Source organism: Pecten maximus, chromosome 12 (genome assembly GCF_902652985.1).
Source record: "Pecten maximus chromosome 12, xPecMax1.1, whole genome shotgun sequence".
NCBI lineage: Eukaryota > Metazoa > Mollusca > Bivalvia > Pectinida > Pectinidae > Pecten > Pecten maximus.
Window position 1 is genome coordinate 8,291,102 of NC_047026.1, and position 21,772 is coordinate 8,312,873.

At 36.5% G+C, this 21,772-nt stretch overlaps 1 protein-coding gene and 1 long non-coding RNA gene across 2 annotated transcripts; both read left to right on the forward strand.

The window, feature by feature from the left end:
- The first annotated feature begins 1,511 nt into the window (after positions 1–1,511).
- Positions 1,512–7,185, forward strand: LOC117339350 (hydroxysteroid 11-beta-dehydrogenase 1-like protein). The gene is made up of 7 exons (XM_033900890.1): positions 1,512–1,612; positions 3,114–3,340; positions 3,889–4,019; positions 4,150–4,248; positions 4,642–4,855; positions 5,689–5,826; positions 6,258–7,185. The coding sequence occupies exons 2-7, from the start codon at positions 3,268–3,270 to the stop codon at positions 6,488–6,490; spliced, it is 888 nt and encodes a 295-aa protein (XP_033756781.1). The 5' UTR covers positions 1,512–1,612; positions 3,114–3,267; the 3' UTR covers positions 6,491–7,185.
- Positions 7,186–7,199: 14 nt separating this feature from the next.
- LOC117339351 lies at positions 7,200–9,039 on the forward strand. Its single transcript, XR_004535175.1, has 2 exons — positions 7,200–8,405; positions 8,551–9,039. It is a non-coding gene; the product is annotated as an uncharacterized LOC117339351 (long non-coding RNA).
- The last annotated feature ends 12,733 nt before the right edge of the window (positions 9,040–21,772 follow it).

Genomic DNA, 21,772 nt, shown 5'->3' on the forward strand with positions numbered 1-21,772 from the left:
ACGCTTACCTCGATCTTTACTTACAACGTAACAATGACGCTATAGACCCTTCAACATCAGACGCTTACCTCGATCTTTACCTACAACGTAACAAGGACACTACAGACCCTTCAACATCAGACGCTTACCTCGATCTTTACTTACAACGTAACAAGGACACTACAGACCCTTCAACATCAGACGCTTACCTCGATCTTTACTTACAACGTAACAAGGACACTACAGACCCTTCAACATCAGACGCTTACCTCGATCTTTACTTACAACGTAACAAGGACACTACAGACCCTTCAACATCAGACGCTTACCTCGATCTTTACTTATAACGTAACAAGGACACTACAGACCCTTCAACATCAGACGCTTACCTCGATCTTTATTACAACGTAACAAGCACACTACAGACCCTTCAACATCAGACGGTAGGGACAGTTAACTGTTAAATTAAAGATGAACAACACAACGTTTCTAGAAATTCAGGTTTGATTAAGACATGGGAAATTTTAATGGTCGCCATTATAATTGTATTTGAAAATGACTTATTTTATTTTGCGATTCGACGTCAGACGTGTTGACGTTTTTATCGATATGCCTAGTGGTTAGTGGTTTCGATGTTATCACACTAGGACTGTTTGAGATTCTGACGTAACCCGGCTCGTGTTTTTGTTTGTTGTTATCATTTTTTCGGCATAGCCGTCTAATTTTGTTTTGGCCCCGGATATGACGCGACAGGTGGCGTTACTGGTCAAGGTGAAGTATGTGATTGGTCAATGTAGCGGTCAGTGCAAAATGCAGATATGCAGTTAAAAACGAAACAAAGTTAAGATTGAATGCAAGCTAAATAAGTGGGTGTATCTTTTCAAATGACACATTAATAAAATCATATTCCTGATTCAAATGCAGTCTTATTATTACCAAAAATGATTCAAACTGATATAATTTTGTTATCCGTGCTGAAACGCATTAGTTCGTTGATTTATTTCACTAGCAGTATTACATTATAACCACCAGCATTAAAACTATGCCGTTTATCTTTTTTTTAAGATATTTCTTGTTATTCGTTTATCTACATTTTATTTTTAGTTGGTATTTTTCTCTCTCTCTTTATTTATCTATTTATTTATTTATTTTTCGGCATAGAACATTATGAATGACGTCAGGACTACTTTATTCTCTTTGTTCAATTTGGTCTTGCTAACTTTTCTCCACATTCAAGATTTCTTAGTTTAATTTCAGGTTCCTGGCTTTTCATAAACGTTCTTTAATTTGTTTTTTATTTGAGAAAAGTAAATATTATTTGACATGTGAGATATTTGTCGCAGTTTCATCAGAGTTCCTGAACTTGGGATGTTCCATGCTAAAAGCATTAATAGACTTAATAGCATTTAAAAGCATATATGATGATTTCCTTTGGAGAATATAAAAGTTGATAAAGATTAACAATGGTGATGCTATCAGTGCTGTAAGGGAGATAACTCTAGTTGTACTATCTACCTTTCTGCTATTTCCGGCCCGGCCAGCGATAGGAGGTGTTTGTTTCACGTGTGTATTCGCACGTGTGTCAGGTTATGTAAACGTCTTCACGTGACTGCTGACTCGCACGTGGTTGTGAGTAAGTATCAAAGAATCAGTTTGATAACAATCTAAGTATTAAATGGCTTCTGTGAGGTAGAAGTTGCATGCTTCGTTCCCGATCTTTCGTAACCGTTAAGTACAGCTGTACTTGGTTTAGTATGGGAATGGGACTGGTTGCGAACTGGGGCACTAGATACGTATAACAAGGACCGACTATATAAAATACTGTAACTGATACTATTTTTACTTGTCGTATATTTGTATGTGTGTGGACCGAGTAAACTGGCCACTTTTAGGGTGTCCATTGCTAACTGGTATGTGTACCTGTGTGACTAAGTAAATAAACCAGTGTACAGGCTCGTTACAGCCCGGGACTAAACTGATATAAACCCAAATTTAACTTTATTAAATTGCTTGATTTTGTAAATTAGATTTCATGTTTTACTTTCATTTTTCTGAATGGCGGATTTAATTCAAAACTCAATGGTTGCAGTTGTAATTCCGTAATGAATGAGAACTCGACTTAACTTTTATCACTTCTTTTCATCTGAATGAAGTATAAGACATAGCTGTATGTGTATTCAAATTAGATGAGAGTACAGGTCGCCATTTTCTAGCCCAGCTAGTGGGAATCTCCCTTTAGGTTGAATTGGTGGTAGGATGTCAGCTGGGAGGGCGAGAGGTCGCTTGTTCGAGGCCCACCGCGGCAATGTATTTTTCATAACCTGTTCCTATAAAATTACTAAACAAGTTTTGGGAACCATATATAATGCTATATAGATAATGATTTACGTAACGCGATGGCTGAGTGGGTTCGGACTCGCACAACTAAAACAGCTGGTGTTTCACAAGTCCCTGAGGAAAATGTGTTTCTTAGGTTTGTAGCTGTTTTACTGAGTAAATAATATATGAAATGGGTACTTCTTATATAGGAGAATAAAGAGAAGGGTCTTGAGATTTGGAAAATCAAAAATATACATTCTTACTGAAAATAGAATGAAGTAGGATTCGAGGTGTAAAAAGGCGGGAATTCCCCAGGTGAGGGTTCCCCAGTGTACTGTAAATGTCGGGGTTACTGTCTTTCGAGTACCCGTGTGCTCTTTTATGCCATTAAACCTATACAATAACAACATTTACCCGATGGAACAAACTTCAAACTTTAATTTGATATTAATTTCAGATCATTCGAACTTCAAACGAGCGATTAAAGAGATGGGGTCACTAGTAATAACATATAGTAAAATATTTCGTTGTGTGAGTCCTTTAGGTGTCCCGACACGTTATCACTAGCCCTCCACTTTTGGGTTGTGAATTCGAAACCTACGTGGGGCAGTGGCTTGGTACTGACCGTAAGTCGGTGGTTTTTCCCCTGTACTCCGGCTTTCCTCCACCTCCAAAACCTGGCACGTCCTTAAATGACCCTGGCTGTAGGGCGTTAAACAAAGTAAACAAACAAACAAAAAAATGTACGCATCTATTTAGTCGCTGAATAATGGGTCATTTTATGTGTTGATAATATAATATGTTCAACTTTGTAGATTGAAAGGACGACACAAAGTTGGCTGATGGTGGTGTGAACAGACTTCTCATTGGTTGGGGATAGTCGACAATTTCGTGAACTAATATTTTATTGGTCCATATTGAGAGAAGCCGTTATTGATTGGTTGGTTGATACTGACAGTGATAGCCAGGATGTGGAACAAAGTTATAGCAGTGTTTGTAGGAGTTGTGGCCGGACTCTGGTGGTTTCAGGATTTCGATGAAGGTATACAACAATATATTTACCATGAAAAATAAAGTAAACAAGAAATATCTTTAAAAAAGATAAACGGCATAGTTTTAATGCTGGTGGTTATAATGTAATACTGCTGGCGAAATAAATCAACGAATTAATGCGCTTCAGCACGGATAACAAAATTAGATCAGTTTGAATCATTTTTGGTAATAATAAGACTGCATTTGAATCAGGAATATGATTTTATTAATGTGTCATTTAAAAAGATACATCCACTTATTTAGCTTGCATTCAATCTTAACTTTGTTTCGTTTTTAACCGCATATCTGCATTTTGCATTGACCGCTACATTGACCAATCATATACTTCATCTTGACCTGTAACGCCACCTGTCGCGTCATATCCGGGGCCAAAACAAAAGTAGACGGCTATGCCGAAAAAAGCTTGGTGTGAATTTTGATTTATTAAGCAATTATAATATTGACTGTAATGAATCAATCTGTAGGCATACGTGTATTGATCAAATGAAATCAGGGAATGGTGCCTAAAATTAACTCGTCACGTGATATTAATTCAAGGAGTCATCAAGGGTCAGCGCGTGCTTGTGACTGGGGCCTCCACGGGGATAGGTGAACAGCTGGCCTATCACTATGCACGGATGGGAGCCAGTGTCATGGTTACGGCGCGACGCGCACAGAGACTACAAGAGGTAAATTACCGACAAAAGAAGAATTATATGTATTTCACACTTTATCTAAAGTATTAAAAGAGTCAAGAGTGGTGAATGTTTTTCGCTTTAACATATCCGTTTGTTTCTAATTTCGTTTTTGTGTCCAAAGGTGGTGGCAAGATGCAGGGAGCTAGGCAACAAGGACGCCATCTTTGGCTACGTCACTGGCGATATGTCCAATATGTCCTTTACAAAACACCTTATACAGGTAAGCATGCTTTGTTTATGTTTACATTTTTTAAATTTACTGCGGAAATGAAGTAGTCATAATGCATGCCGATATGTGCAGTGTGATTTTAGTGGATGTTCGCACTGCTTCCAAATTTTCACTTCGAAAACTCTGTAATATATTTATCACGTCTATGGTCGGTTCGCTACATTTCTTATATACACACTTTAATTGTGATGGTTGTTCTTTCAATATAAGAGATAAACGTAGATAAAACAACAAGAGACATATGCCGCGCGTTCCTTCTGTACCAGCAGAACCCAAACTTTTTCTCATCGATATTGTTTTCAAACGAACTGTGATCCTCCTTTTTCATGCAAAAGTACTTTTTGTTAAAAACGAGACAGTGGTAATGCCTAGTCTTTTTTGTAGGAATCCACAAAGAAGATGGGAGGTCTGGACTATTTACTGTTGAATCACATTCTGTCCCCAAATCTCCACTTTTGGAACGGTGACGAAGATGATATGGCCCACTTGGATAAAGTTTTTGATGTGAATTTCAAAGCTTACGTACATCTGGCATCGCATGCGCTCCCAGAGCTGGAGAAGTCCGGTGGTCACGTGGTTGTTTTGTCATCATTTGCAGGCAAGTTCAGTGATAATATAGTTTCGTTATCAGCCATTTAACCCGTTTCCAAACTATTTTTATTGGAAATAATACATCGTGATGTAAATCTTAGGAAGAGATACACAATGTAGTTCATACAGAAAAGTGTAATTGATGGAGACTGACCCAGGCTTTGATATATCATGGTGTCTGTATTTAAAGGTCTTTGGAAATGTTTCATAATTTGAAAATCCGTAGAAATGGTAATTTTTCCTTGAAAATATTTCATGCATTGGCTTTTTGATAAATCTATGTTAATTTTCAAGAAATATTTGTTTGACAGAACCAAAAAACATTCGGAAAATTCCTTTTGGAAAATAATGAGTTTAATCATTTCAACATTTATTTACCCGTCTGTGACAACAGTAGTTCTAATAGTAAATGTTGTGTACACTTATACACGTGTTTACTTTGGGGTAGTCTGTATCCGGTAAGGAGTACTTGATTGGAGTAAGCTCCCCTAACAAGGCTGCACAACACCATATTACACATGTACGAATTTATAATAAGTCAGTATTTTTGATCAATATATTTGACACTAACGATAACGATTCCGGGAAAGTAACTAGCCGGGAATGAATGAATACGTGAATGAAATGAATTAATATATGAAACAGATAGATGAAATTAATGGATGAATGAAGTATGGCGAATGCTAGCCCTCATGTGTTAGGATATTTGTGTATTTTGTATTTGTTGTTGTCTTTGAAAATAAAAAAAAATTGAACCTTAAAAAAAAAAAAAAAATGTGTGTTATGTTTATTAGACTGAATGTTTATAAAAGCTTTCCTCATTACTTTGTTTCCCCACAGGCAAATCAGCTCCACCGTTCTCTGTCCCTTACGCCTCTACCAAATGGGCACTGGCTGGATTTTTTAGTGGACTTCGACAAGAGCTACGGATGAAAAACAGCAACGTGTCCATCACAATTTGTATAATAGGATTCATAGGTAACATCCGTGACGTGATCATAAAACATGCGTATAACGCCCCTCACTATGTAATAAAAGAAATGTTTTGTCCGTCATTAGCGAATATCCTGAAGGTATTATCTATCTCTGCTTTATAATCAACTTCGCGAGTAATGACAAAAAAAAAAAAAAACCCAAAAAAACCCAAAAAACAAAAAACAAACAAAAAGCAAAAGAAAACGAGAAACCCAAAAAACAAACAAAATGTTTAAGGAGTACTTTGTCATTGTATTTCATATTCCTGGTCACGAATGTGTTGGCTAAAAGCTTTCTCATCATATGACTAAAACAGTGTTATAATACTTCCTTCTGAAACTCGGCCTTGAATGGCCATAGCTGTTGATAGCACTTTAAACATTACAAAACTAATCATAACAAAATTAATGTATAGTTTTATGTCTTGATTTCAGCCACGGATAACGCGTTGTCGGCCTTTGGCGAAATTCAGAATGGACTACCATTACAACGCATCATTGGATCCGCCGCTAGTCCTTCAGACACCGCCCTCGATATCATCAGAGGAGCGGCCACTCGCCAGAGGGAGCTGTATACCCCTTTCCTCAAAACATATATTACGTCATTTCTCAGTGGAGTGTGTCCAAGCTTCATAGAATACCTCATTCGAGCTGTTTATAACGAGTGAACGGCGTGTGTACATTCACGTTGGTATGAACGCAAAGAGGTTATGCACTCTCAAGAAGTTGTGTTAAACAAAGTATCGGAAAAGTGTTCAATGTTAAAGCGATTATAATTATTCGGCGTTATAAATTTAACAAATATATCATAAAACTAAGACTTTCTCTTGGATACGAAATTTAAACCGCAGCGGTGTTTTGTAAATACCTAAATCACTGCATAACAACATTACAAATCGGTAGTTACTACAAGAATGCAAATGTTACCTACCACTCGTAAGCAGAACGCTGTGTGGACTCATTAGTCGCATCCTAGTGACTAATTCGATTTTCTCGATTTTGAACGGAGGTAGATAGTGTTTCAAAACTGATCAATTCATGTTTATAGATTTTTTTTGTTAAATATTGACTCGTCTATCGCTATATCTTAAACCCATTTCACTATTTATAAGAAGAAAACGGCATTTCATGATTCTGAATTCTACAATTATAGTCGCTTTGATGAGATTGAAATCTACAGTTATACTCGTTTTGATGAGTATGAAATCTACAGTTATAGTCGCTTTAATGAGCATGACATCTCGATTATGGTCGCTTTACTGATTATGAAATCTACAGTTATGGTCGCTTTGATGAGTATGAAATCTACAGTTACGGTCGCTTTAATGAGTGTGAAATCTACAGTTACGGTCGCTTTAATGAATGTGAAATCTACAGTTATTGTCGCTTTAATGAGTGTGAAATCTACAGTTACGGTCGCTTTAATGAGTATGAAACTTGCAGTTATTGTCGCTTTAATGAGTTTGAAATCTACAGTTACGGTCGCTTTAATGAGTGTGAAATCTTTAGTTACGGTCGCTTTAATGAGTATGACACTTACAGTTATTGTCGCTTTAATGAGTGTGAAATCTACAGTAACGGTCGCTTTAATGAGTGTGAAATCTTAAGTTACGGTCGCTTTAATGAGTGTGAAATTTGCAGTTATTGTCGCTTTAAATTATCAGGAAGCTTGTGAGTGAATGTGTGAACGTTTTTATTAATGATATTGATTTCGACCATTTTTATATTTTGACAGCATTTTGACACACATAAGTTTTAAATTAAAAGTTTTAATTCTTATTATTAACATACGTGGTCCGTTGGTATTTTCAGATGTTTTGAATATCATGTTTCTTATTTTCGTCGCTTTCCATTTGATTTTAAACACGACGAAGATTGTTATGTACATTGTATCTATCTCCCAATGTAACGTTTTCACTTTGTGAGTACTTCTTGTGTTATTAGCTTTACACTTGAAATCCATTATTGTTGATCATTTGTTTACGTTATATTAATATATATTATTACCTGGTTACGTTTTACATGGTTTTTGTGGATTTTTGATTTTTAAGTCTGAAAGTATTTTACTAAGACAATCCTTAATATAATGACTTTCGTAAAAACAATACTGAAAAATATAAATTATTAATTTTGTTGTTTATTTTCAATACACAGCGACGTATAAAAAGGAAAATGAAACTTAGCGGAAAATGATGATTTATTAAGAACCTTGTTTCGGCTTCGAGGAATTTCTTCAGGTGGTTTTGAATACACAACTAGGAAATTATTTATTCCCGAACATTAAAACGTTTCGTAACCTAGGAGAATTCTAGATAAAAACAGCATTTTCTGACCGTATGTATTTATTGGGTACGTTATTTCACATTAGATAATATCGGAGTGATTGACTTTCTGTTTATGGTTGTGCGTTAGTAAACGTCAAATAACAGATACGGCTGTGTGTTGATAAATGTTAAATTGATTTATATTGAGATCAAATTTCCATATGTGCTTTAATGAAGATCAAAGTGTTTGTTATTAAGGTATATTTTCCATATGTGTCAGCAAAGGTCAAATTCCATATATGGTTGTGTGTCAGTAAAGGTAAAATATCCATACATTTTGTATATGGTTGTGCGTTGATAAATATCAAATATCCACATATGTTTGCGTGTTGGTAAAGGTCAAATTCCATATATGATTGTGTTGGTAAATGTCAAATTCCATATATGGCTGTGTGTCAGTAAAGGTCAAATTCCATATATGGCTGTGTGTTAGTAAAGGTAAAATATCCATACATTTTGTATATGGTTGTGCGTTGATAAATATCAAATATCCATATATTTTTGCGTGTTGGTAAAGGTCAAATTCCATATATGATTGTGTTGGTAAATGTCAAATTCCATATATGGCTGTGTGTCAGTAAAGGTCAAATTCCATATATGGCTGTGTGTCAGTAAAGGTCAAATTCCATATATGAATGTGTGTTGGTAAATGTCAAATATCCTTATGACTGTTTCCCAAAATGGGAACGAAATGAAGCGAAACGCGTTATTTATGAAAATACGAAATTGGTGAATAAATTATTGCCCCGTGTTTATACTGTATTGGAAGGCTGTAGTTTACTTCGAATTGTTGTAGTTGTGAATTGAAATTGTCCTTCAGTGATGTCATACATGTTATGGCCTGTTCAGCATTTTTTAAAGATTTGTAATACACAATTTTCTGAAAATGAAAATGTTGTTGTTATATATTAACATAAATGACCGATTTGTATGTTCAGAAGTTGATATTTTAATAAATGTCTATGACGAGTACAGGGAAACAGTAATTTTACATTGAGCAGAGGGTAGTCTCGTTAATCCGGAATTTATTTATTCATAAATTCCACTATCCGACCAACCTGTACATGATTGTCCTAATAACCAGTGTTTACAGTTCATATTTGACGTCTTCATATCCGATTGTTTAATTATCCGAACACAGCTAATCCGGTTTTCCCATCCGAAGGTTCTGCTATTTTCAGGAGCCATAGGAATCTTCGATTGAGAACAGTAACCAGGCGTCACTCTAATAAAGGGGCGAGTTCACCATTGGTACAAAGCTCGCCTCACATTGTATATCACTATACCTCGCACCTATATTAGGGGCGAGTTCACCATCGGTACAAAGCTCGCCTCACATTGTATATCACTATACCTCACACTAGAATTAGGGGGACGAGTTCACCATTGGTACAACGCTCACCTCACATTGTATATCACTATACCTCACACCAGAATTAGGGGGTGAGTTCACCATCGGTACAACGCTCACCTCACATTGTATATCACTATACCTCACACTAGAATTAGGGGGTGAGTTCACCATCGGTACAACGCTCGCCTCGCATTGTATATCACCTTACCTCACACTAGAATTAGGGGGCGAGTTCACCATCGGCACAACGCTCACCTCAAATGGTATATCACTATACCTCACACTAGAATTAGGGGACGAGTTCACCATCGGCACAACGCTCACCTCACATTGTATATCACTATACCTCACACCAGAATTAGGGGACGAGTTCACCATCGGCACAACGCTCACCTCACATTGTATATCACTATACCTCACACTAGATTTAGGGGCGAGTTCACCATCGGTACAAAGCTCGCCTCGCATTGTATATCACTATACCTCACACTAGAATTAGGGGACGAGTTCACCATCGGCACAACGCTCACCTCACATTGTATATCACTATACCTCACACCAGAATTAGGGGAAGAGTTCACCATCGGTATAAAGCTCGCCTCACATTGTATATCACTATACCTCACACTAGAATTAGGAGGCGAGTTCACCATCGGTACACAGATCACCTCACATTGTATATATCACTATACCTCACACTAAAATTAGGAGGTGAGTTCACCATCGGTACAAAGCTCGCCTCACATTGTATATCACTATACCTCACATTGTATATCACAATACCTCACATTGTATATCACTACACCTCACATTGTATATAACTATACCTCACATTGTATATAACTATACCTCACATTGTATATCACTATACCTCACACTATAATTAGGAGGCGAGTTCACCATCAGTACAAAGCTCGCCTCATTGTGTATCACTATACCTCACACTAGAATTAGGAGGTGAGTTCACCATCGGTACAAAGCTCGCCTCACATTGTATATCACTATACCTCACATTGTATATCACAATACCTCACATTGTATATCACTACACCTCACATTGTATATAACTATACCTCACATTGTATATCACTATACCTCACATTGTATATCACTATACCTCACACTATAATTAGGAGGCGAGTTCACCATCAGTACAAAGCTCGCCTCATTGTGTATCACTATACCTCACACTAGAATTAGGGGGTGAGTTCACCATCGGTACAAAGCTCGCCTCACATTGTATATCACCATACCTCACATTGTATATCACAATACCTCACATTGTATCTCACTATATTTAGATTTGGATGGCAAAGCCATGATATAAACAAACTTAACAAATTTGCAGTCTATGAGAGTATAACTGACACCCAAAGCGAGACACCATTCTATGCATAACTGACACCCAAATCGTGCATTCAGGTGTTATTCATACGCGACCGGATGTACGGACGGGATCCCCCGGAACTACTTGCAACCAATGTAAACAAATGGCATCTTATCATTGCTCATCATGCTATCGGATAGAGTACAAGACCAGAAAACAAATCTTAAAATGTAAAACGAAAATAAAGGTAAGAATGGTTAACAATCACGAAAATGGAAATAAAACAAGATTTAATAAACACATATGTTGACAGATATTTGTTCCGGGGCCAGAGTGGAAAATCATTACACACCACATTGTTTGCGCGCCACCGCCATCCAGTGTTTGAATGACAAAACTTTTGAAACCCCGACACATTATGTTTATGTCAAATCATAAAAACGAGGCTTCTCTCCGGTCGTACAATAGAACAGTTTCTTCTTCACAAAAGAAAGCATCAAGTGGTGCATTATCGTGTCTAACGCATCCTAAACTTGAAACAGCCAGGGTACCCGTCACAAGCAACGTTGTCGCTGAAGCTCGTCTAACTCCCTCGGCCACTGTCACTTCTCTCATTGGTCGTATCCCTGACACCGGTGCTGTTGTAGCTACTATAAACTGTAATCAGGTTTCCATGCAATCAAAGAACATGTTTACATCTGTTTTTTTGTCGAATTCCACTTTCTCCCACTGCACATTCAACTTTCATAGCTCAACTCAATGCTGTCAGCCGTTGCGTGCGCGTGATGACGGGTGAAAACTGAATAATTCATCCGTATATTCTGAAATACTGACTACCAATATTATTGATATTGTTATTAAAATATCTGATGATGTTTTCAGTATTTTTTTAATTATTTCCACGCACTATTTTTTTTATTTTTTTTTTGCCAATCAGCACGTGAATCACAATAGGCTGTTCAATTTGTTGACCTCTGACAACGGAAACGTCGGTAAAAGTAAGATTTTAAATTATAATGAAAATTAAAATTGAAATCGAAATGAAACTAATATAGAAAACGTAAATATAAGCATTAAACTGTCTTTTTATGGATTATATGGTCTATATAGATGCCAGAGCTTTGCAGACAATCTTCATAATGCGCGCTATACCTCACACTAGAATTAGGGGGCGAGTTCACCATCGGTACTAAGCTCGCCTCACATTGTCTATCACTATACCTCACATTAGAATTAGGGGGCGAGTTCACCATCGTTACTAAGCTCGCCTCACATTGTATATATCATTATACCTCACACTAGAATTAGGGGCGAGTTCACCATCGGTACAAAGCTCACCTCACATTATATATCACTATACCTCACACCAGAATTAGGGGACGAGTTCACCATCGGTACAACGCTCACCTCACATTGTATATCACTATACCTCACACCAGAATTAGGGGACGAGTTCACCATCGGTACAACGCTCACCTCACATTGTATATCACTATACCTCACACCAGAATTAGGGGACGAGTTCACCATCGGTATAAAGCTCGCCTCACATTGTATATCATTATACCTCACACTAGAATTAGGGGGTGAGTTCACCATCGGTACAAAGCTCGCCTCACATTGTACATTGCTTGCCTCTAAGTCTGTACTTAGATTTTATGTCACATGAATGAATAAGAAAATTGTCGATAGGAAAGGAAGTTAGATAATAATTTTAAATAAATGAATGAATGAATTAATAAATAGGTAAATAAACAGGTTAATAATTAATTAAATAAAACATCATTGTTTGATAAATAGATAATTAAAAACACAAAATAAATCATAAATGAAACAAATAAATAAGTTGATAAAAAGAAACAAACATAATGCAATGAAATTTAATAACATTGTATGGGCTCCATGTAGAATTTGTCTTGTCGCAGAGCCTGAGAACATTCTTACTACAATGATGGCTAAATAAAACAAGTTGAGTTGTCTGCCTTTAGAACGGGCTCCGATAAATAAGTCGAGTCCAGTGATCGGCGGCACGGTTAAAAAAATGTCACGTTTTGACATGGAGTCGTCTTACAATTCTATGGTAGCACACTAGAGTAGGACAGCCTAGCCATGGGCAACTTTTTTATTAAGCAAATAACTCCTGTATTATGATATGCATAAAAAATGAAAAAAAAAATGTACACTATAATTGGTATATTCAGTATGAAGAAGTACATATAGGCTTCACATTTGTTAAAACAAAAATTAATAAATTGTTTCCGGATTTTCCGCAAGTGTGTTTAGGACTCACACAACTAAATCAGCCAATCAGCTTGTGTTTCACGTAAACCAAGTCCCTGAGGAGAATGTGTTTCTTAGGTTTGAAGCTGTTTTCCTGAGTAAATAAGATATGAAATGGGTACTTTCTATATACGAGAATAAAGTGTAGGGTATTGAGGTTTGGAAAATCAAAAATATACACTCCTACTGAACATAGAATGGCGTAGGATTCGAGGTGTAAAAATGCGGGATGTTTGTTTGTTTGTTTATGTTTTACGGCCCATCGACAACTAGGGTCATTTAGGGCCAAACAATATTCTAACATGTTTTATTTTTAGTGTTAAAATCAGATAAAATTTGTCATTTTTTAAAAGCATCCGTATTGTATATTTACATCATTATAATAAAAGGTGATTAAAAATGGTAAAATATATATATGTACAAATAGATTATGTGAAATAATATGTACGAATAGATTATGTGAACTTTGTTATATAAATAGAACGTCAAAGACAGTAACGTAAAAGACATCAAAGTCTATAAAATAGATCGATTTCTTTCAAGTAGCTAAATATTGTTTTCGAATCCACGGAACTGAAAAGGGTTTTCATATCCGGGACTCGAAAGTATTTATCACGAATGTGCTTAAAATCGGAACATTCTATTAAAAAATGCTGCACTGTGAATTGAACATCACATGCATAACACACCGATGGATCCTCTCGTTTCAAAAGGAACGAATGAGTAGGATATGTGAGCCCGGTACGGAGCCGAGAGAGGACTATTTCCTCTCTACGATCCTTCCGGCTTGGTTTTGATGTTTTAAGTTTTGGTTGTACTTTAAAAAGTTTGTTGCTCGTCTCGAGAGACCAGCGTTGCTACCATTTACTCTGAATGGCAGAACTAAAGTGTGTAATTAGAGGTTTGAAATCTGTATATGGTATTTTAATATTTGTTTGTTGCAGATTTAGAGCAAGTTTTGCATGGCGGTCAACAAGTTCGTTGCCTTTAATTCCGACATGGCTCGGAATCCAAAGTAATGTTATTTTGCATTTTTTTAAGATACGAGATATTCGTAAAACAAGGTTTTGTATGAGTATGTTCTTTGGATCTCGTGATTGTAAATTCTGAAGGACGGATAGAGAGTCGGAACAAATGATTGCTTTTCTGATGCGTTGTTCTTCGATATGGTCGAGGGCCAAATCGATGGCACATGCTTCCGCAGAGAAGATAGAGGCACCATCTGGTAAGCGGATTGAAGAGCAATGGTGATCGGAATAGCATGCTGCGGAGACCTTTACCCCATCTTTTGAGCCATCAGTGTAGATCTGAACATGATCAGGAAAATCTGCAATGCAGGAATTTCCCAGGTAGGGGTTCCCCAGTGTACTGTTAATGTTGGGGTTACTGTCGTCCGAGTACCTGTGTGCTCTTATATGCCATTAAACCTATACAATAACAGCATTTATCCGATAGAAAAAAACTTAAAACTTTAATTTGATATAAATTTCACATCATTTGAACTTCAAACGAACGAATAAAGGGATTGGGTCACTAGTAATAACATATAGTAAATTATTTAGTTGTGTGAGTCCTTTAATACAGGAAATTTAGTTTTGCCTACAGCGAAAAATGGATGCTCACAGTAAAAGTGAGATAGCGGAAAAACTTAATGTACAACATATGTCAAAACAAGATTAATTCTGTCTTTGGGATAGAGACATTTATGGTATTCACTTAAGCATTGAACTATATTTACATTCATAATTTTATTTTATTTACTGTAGCTTAAGACGCGTTTAAATTTGCCGCTTCTCCTATCACTGACGTCATCAAGTTCAAATACCGGAACAGCCGTTTCCAGAAGGCATAATATAGTCCCTCATGTCGTTATCAATAGCAATCACATGAAATGTTTTTTGCACAATTTGGCTTTATATTATATTTTATAAACGTTTGTAGATATCTTCAAATTGTTCAAAATTGCATAATTTCTGATTGTTTAAAAATAAAACCGTTTTTCGGCGCATGATATACGGTTAACATTTAGAAGTGATGCGGCGTTGAATGGGTACTGCACAGGACAGACTCGATTCCTCGGAAACACTTATGTTTCTATCGACTGGATTTACATGTATTTTCAGAGGAATATCATCTCACAGGCGTCTGAAGTTCTGACAGTAAACTAAGATATAATACAATATAAAAATTAAGAGTATCTACTATAAGAAAAGAATATCGTTCATATTTGCCTGGTAGCATCCCTATGGGGTGGGGATTCAAAATTGTACAAATGACAGGGCCAACCCCATTGGGGCTAAGGGGCGGGGCCAAAATGGGTCAATTTGGTTAAATTGATATAAAGAACTTATTCTCTGAAATTAAGCAATGGATATCACTCTCATTTGTATGGTAGCATGGTCATGGGGTGGGGATTCAAAATTGTACAAATTTTAGGGTTGACCCACCCGGGGGCTCAGGGGTGGGGCCAAAAAGGGTCAATTTGGCTAAATTAATATGAACAACTTCTCCTCTGAAACCAAACAATATATATTGCTCATATTTGACTGTGAGCATCCCTTTGGGGTTGCGATTCAAAATTGTACAAAACGTGGGGCCGATCCTGACCTCCCTTGGGGCTGAGAGGCAGGGCCAAAAGGGGTCATTTTGGCAGAATTGACATAAATAACTTTTTCTCTCAAACTAAGCAATGGATATCTCTAATATTTGACTGGGAGCATTCCCTTGGGTTGAGGATTCAAAATTAAACAAATGACAGGACCAACCCCCTTGGGGCTGAGCCAAAAGCGGTCAATTTGGTTAAATTGATGTAAACAACTTCTTCACCGCAACTAAGCAATGTATATCACTCACATTTGTATGGTAGCATGGTCATGGGGTGAGGATTCAAAATTGTACAAATTTTAGGGTTGACCCCACTAGGGGGCTGAGGGGTGGGGCCAAAAGGGGTCAATTTGGCTAAATTAATATGAACAACTTCTTCTCTGAAACAGCTCATATTTGACTGGTAGCATCCTTTTGGGTAAGGATTAAAATTTTATAAAGGAAGGAACTGACTCCCCGGGGTGCAGAGGGTGGGGTCAAAAGGAGTCAATTGGTTTAAACAACTTCTTTTCTGAAACTATAAGCCATCAATATCACTCACATTTGAGTGGTAGCATCCCTATGGGGTCGCGCCAAAAGTCAATTTCATTTTATGGATTAATGCATTTTTTGGCATAAAAATCTCACGTACCCATACAAAATGCCTATAATATATTGACATAGCAATACCAGTGACAAATATACTTAATCATCATTCTTGTTTCATATCTCATGAAATCCAGGTGAGCGATACAGGCCCTCTGGGCCTCTTGTTGTATGTGTGAACGATTTTGCAAAATGAAATTGTATACCTCGAAAATCAGCAAAAAATCTAAATAGTCACGCTTGAGTGCGGGATACACAAAATGTCATCATGCAGAACGAAAATCGGCGCTTTTTAATGTTAAAAAACTTTTCAGAACATTTTGCTGGTAAAGATAGCTGCATAACAGCAGCACGAATAGTTGAAAAAAATATAACTTCAATATATTAAGTCGTTGGAGAGAAAAAGCGAAAATAACCAAAGCTCGCACTCGGTACCCGAGCTAGGGCTGGGCTCGGGATACACAAAAGCCACCACCGGTGATATATCATATCGACGTTTTTTGCTATTTCCGGTCCGGTCAGCGATAGAAGGTGTTTGTTTCACGTGTGTATGCGCAGGTGAGTAAGTTTGTGTAAACGTCTTCACGTGAATGCATGCTGACTCCCACGTGGTTGTGAGTAAATCTAAGTCTTGGACGGCTCTGTTGCACGCTTCGTACCCGATTTTATCTTCAATGTATTAAGGTGTTCTTTCGTAATGGATACTTATGCAAATGTGACTGTGCGCTAACTGGGGCATGATATTTATGTAAATGTGACTGTGCGCTAACTGGTGTATTAACACATATAACAAGGATAGACAGTACTAAACTGATACTTTATTTACCCGTCGTACATTTGTATGTGTGTGGACCGGGTAAACTGGCCATTTTTAGGGAGTCCTTTGTTAATTGGTATGATGAGTTTACTTTTTTATGTCCTGCTACAGTTAAAGATTATAAAACAATATCAACCTATCATATCTGCAGCTACAATCTGGTCAATACCTCGACCTCTGTTTGCGCTAAAACTACAAAATATAAAATACCAAACAATATAAATGGCAGTTAAATATTGACATACCACTTGATGAAATGGACAGCCGTTTGTTATTAACAATACTATTTCATATATGTTAGAATTAAAACATATTTTTGGCAAAGTTGAGCGAGAACTACGCCATACTTGTCCTATTTAAAGGGGGGCCAGGCGCCACCTGAGAGGATTGGACCAATTTACAGCAAATAAAAACACAAAAGATATATAAGTTATAAACACGAGGATAAACAAGTTATATACATCAAACTTACTTGATTATGGCTTATTGAAAGCATCAGTACATTATGGACCATATCGGGAAATGTGAAATGACCATCACAACTAAACTTGACAAGCATATCATAAGATATCATAATCATTTAAATCAACATACATATATGTACAGACCCGTGTACGTTCGCTGTTCCGTCTTAAACGCAAACGCTACGGAAATGCTACGGTAATGCTACGGAAGTGCTACGGAAATGGTACGGTAATGCTACGGAAATGGTACGGTAATGCTACGGAAATGGTACGGAAATGGTACGGAAGTGCTACGGTAATGCTACGGTAATGCTACGGAAATGCTACGGTTGACGCTCACAAATAATCGACCGTTTCTGAATAAATTATCTGGTTCTTATAAAAAGCGGATCCTAGACGAAGCGAACTCGTAGAAACGACAGTGAAAGGTGTCTGATGGAGTGAATGTTGTATCGGGAAGTGGAAGAACGTTTTATCAAACTGTACTACTAAAGAAAACCTCAGTTTGCGAGAATTTGTACAACTTTTAGAAACCGGAAATATTAAGGTCATAATTTATTATTCTCGGCAACAAAAGACGATAGTATTTAATCTTAAAATAAAATCACTCTCTACACTAGCGCTGCGGTCGCGTATGTGTTGTCTCTGTGTGTCCGAACTTTATCGTTTTGTTTGTATGTATTTATCTATATTTTCACTGCATTTATTCACCGCATTTGTACTGATAAACCCTAAGGTTTAAGTAATAAACTAATTGAATTGTAAAACTTGTATCAAAGTGTTAATTTAGGTACAGGTAAACAGATCAAGAATTCTGAACACAGATTGACCAGGCTATAAATAGACCCGCCTAGGGCTAATTGTAAAAAGGAGAAACTGACCAGGTGTGGTTATGACTTACACACCTGAGCCCGGTGACTCCTAATCAAGTGTATATCCATGGTCATCAGGTGAAGTTGATGGTGGTGGGGAGGGGGGATTAGTACCCATGGCAACAAGTAAGGGGGACAATTAAGTCAAGTACATTATGTACATGTACATGCCTGGCAAGTCTATATATAACAATCACTGGTAATATTAATGGTGTGTAAGCATTGACGATTTGTTTAAAAGTCTGATGTCGGATCAGAGGAAATTCTGGCTGCATGGGGAGGGATAAAAACAAAACATCAATAATTATATACTTAAGACTATACAATGTACATGTGCAATCAGATACGTGTATATCACCAGAGACATATATATGTCTCTGATATCACACGTCTGCATTGGAGCAGACTCTGTATGTTTACGTGATAATGGATAACACTCTGAAAATATTTATTAATGGACTACAACTACAGTTGAGTGACAATCAGTTAACCTTTGCACCCTAGGAGAAGTGAGGAGTGCACGAGATTTAAGGTACTGAAGTAAACGTATAATTAGTGCACAATAGTTTTATATAAAGACTTCAACAAGAATCTACTTTTGAAATTAATTTTGATGCTGTTTGCGATCATTTTAATCATTTACATGCTTTTATTACAATACATCAGTTTGTGTCAGAGGCCTAATAATGGCTGACTCAGGTGTACATATACTTCATGTAAATATTTTGTCAGACAAAATATTAATATTTTTAATTTTAATTGAATGTTAATTTACTAAAGTTTCTTTTACATTGTTATTCTCAACTTGAAAGGCTTTTTACAGTACAAGTCATCTATATGATATTATACATTGTATGTTCTGTCGACAGATCTTGAGACATGTACATGTCCAGACCACATGTACATTACATTGAAGCCAAACATCTAGGAAAGGCCTGTTGCCAATGGCCAACTGGGCGCAATATGCAACCCCACAGCCTTGAGAACATGCATCCTATCACACTTTATCTGTAAGATGCCGATCAGTCTAGCTCTTTTATGTCTGGCACGTGGTATACCTGGCCAGGTGACCTGTCCCCAATTAACCCCCCGGGGTCCAATTATGGCTTATTCTCACTTAGCCAACATACAGAAATTTACCTGTATTACCTGGTCAACATGTCAAATTTTACACCTGAGTGAGTTTAAACTATAGCAGTAGCCTGTTCTTACTTTCATGAAAGAAAATATGAAAATGTCAAGTTGAATATGACTTAAACAATAATGATTCAAATGAATTTATAGAGGCTACTTATAACAAATCTTAGATATTCACAGTAAAAATCGAAATTTATTAAGTTTACATATATCATGAAACCATCACCATCTCAAGAGTTTAAATTACAAATGTATGCTTTTTATAATAGAAGTATTAACAAGTGTCTTGTATGACTGTTATTTAAATATGTGTATATGTGTGAGGGTGTTTGTGTTATTTTTTTTTTTTTTTTTTTTTTTTTTACAAAATAACAATTTTAGAAAAGACACCAAAGCAAATATTTTTTGTGCATACCAATAATTATAAAATTCTATCAAACTAGCAGCGGATGTGTTTCTTAATGAAGTAAAGCAACGTTGCCACGAAGAAAAGTTTTTGCTATTCCAACTTTGACGATGATGTTAGTGTGATGATACAAAAAATATCTGTATAATATCAGTCCTTAAACTACGCGATTCAAATGATTCACCCTCTCTTTTACATCTTTTACGTGTTTTAAATCAAAATTAAACGATCATAGTCTATATTACATGTTTTGTACACAATTCAACTTACCTAGTCTGGTATGTAGGCATTAATACATATATTTTTATTCAAATCTTTACTAGCCTGCTTGATCGAACTTGTACAGGATAATTTAACTTTTTAGTTCCACATCTTTTTTTTACTAGGTCGAGTAGCTCAACCCTGCTTTATTCCTGTAAATTCTGGATTATTGTAAGAAATTGTAATGTTCTTAAAAGAGTCCTAATTGATTAAAACTACGTTTGTCATATTCCTGACAGTTTTTTAACGTCTCACTTGAGAGATTTATGTCGGACGAAGATTTGTTTTCAGAATTAAGTCTCTTTTTAACTGTTCATAACAAGACTAACTTGATTATCTGGATGATTTCTATTTAGGACATCAGTTCTATTTCACATGTGTATGCACTTTATATACCGTATTTGCTCTTATTTTGTAATTAATTTACTCTTGTTATACTTTATCAGATACATACATATATATCACATATGATCCGAAGATATAGATTTGAATTTCCTGTCGTAGTTTTACCGAGAGAAATACATTGATACGGTCTCTGATTTTATCATGTGTTATCAATTTTGTGATTAGACCTTTGGGTTTTAAAACTGAAATAAATAATGAATAACTCCGTAGATCACGATGACATTCTCATTAATGTTGGAAGCCAAGTTTTAAGAAGCAGTCTATAGCCTTACCTGTAGGTCATAATTATCTCTTATTGTTCTACCTTTCACACCTAGTATCACTTGGTCCACAGAATACCGTACCTTTAGTTGACCAGTGTACAACATGCTGTGTTGTTTGTATCATCGCTGACAATTAAGTCTAACTACCCTAGTTTACCTGTGTGATACTGTCTGGACCATTTGTACCCTATACATGTACATGTAGCCTGACCAGTGCATATTACATTGAACTGTTTTAAAGGTTTGACTATAGCACAGTAAAGGAAATATTGTTTATTTGACACGATCTTCATCTTCGTTTCCATCGTAATGCGTCGACTACTATACTAGGATCCGCCATTTTTTTATCACACTTAGATCGATGGACCATGTGACTTGACTTGTTTTTTGTGAGAGTGTTATTTTTTCTAAACAAAGATACAGAAAGATGTATAACCATATATATTTAATTCTCACCTCCTTATTAAATTATTTGCTGTGGCTACTATGCTTTAGTGACGTTCGGTAAGTATATTTAACTAAATTTCGTTTCGATAAAAAATACACTCCGCAAAAGTTTCTACCGAACGGTTATGAGACGGTCAGCGAGTGAAAATAGGTAAACGCAAATGCTACGGTAATGCTACGGTAAGTGGACGCAAACGCTACGGAAATGCTACGGAAATGGTACGGTAATGCTACGGAAGTGCTACGGAAATGGTACGGTAATGCTACGGTAGTGATACGGAAATGGTACGGAAGTGATACGGTAATGCTACGGAAGTGCTACGGAAACGCTACGCTTAAATCGGAACTGCGAACGTACACGGGTCTGTAAGTTGTGAGCATTGAATAGTGTTAGAATTAACTTT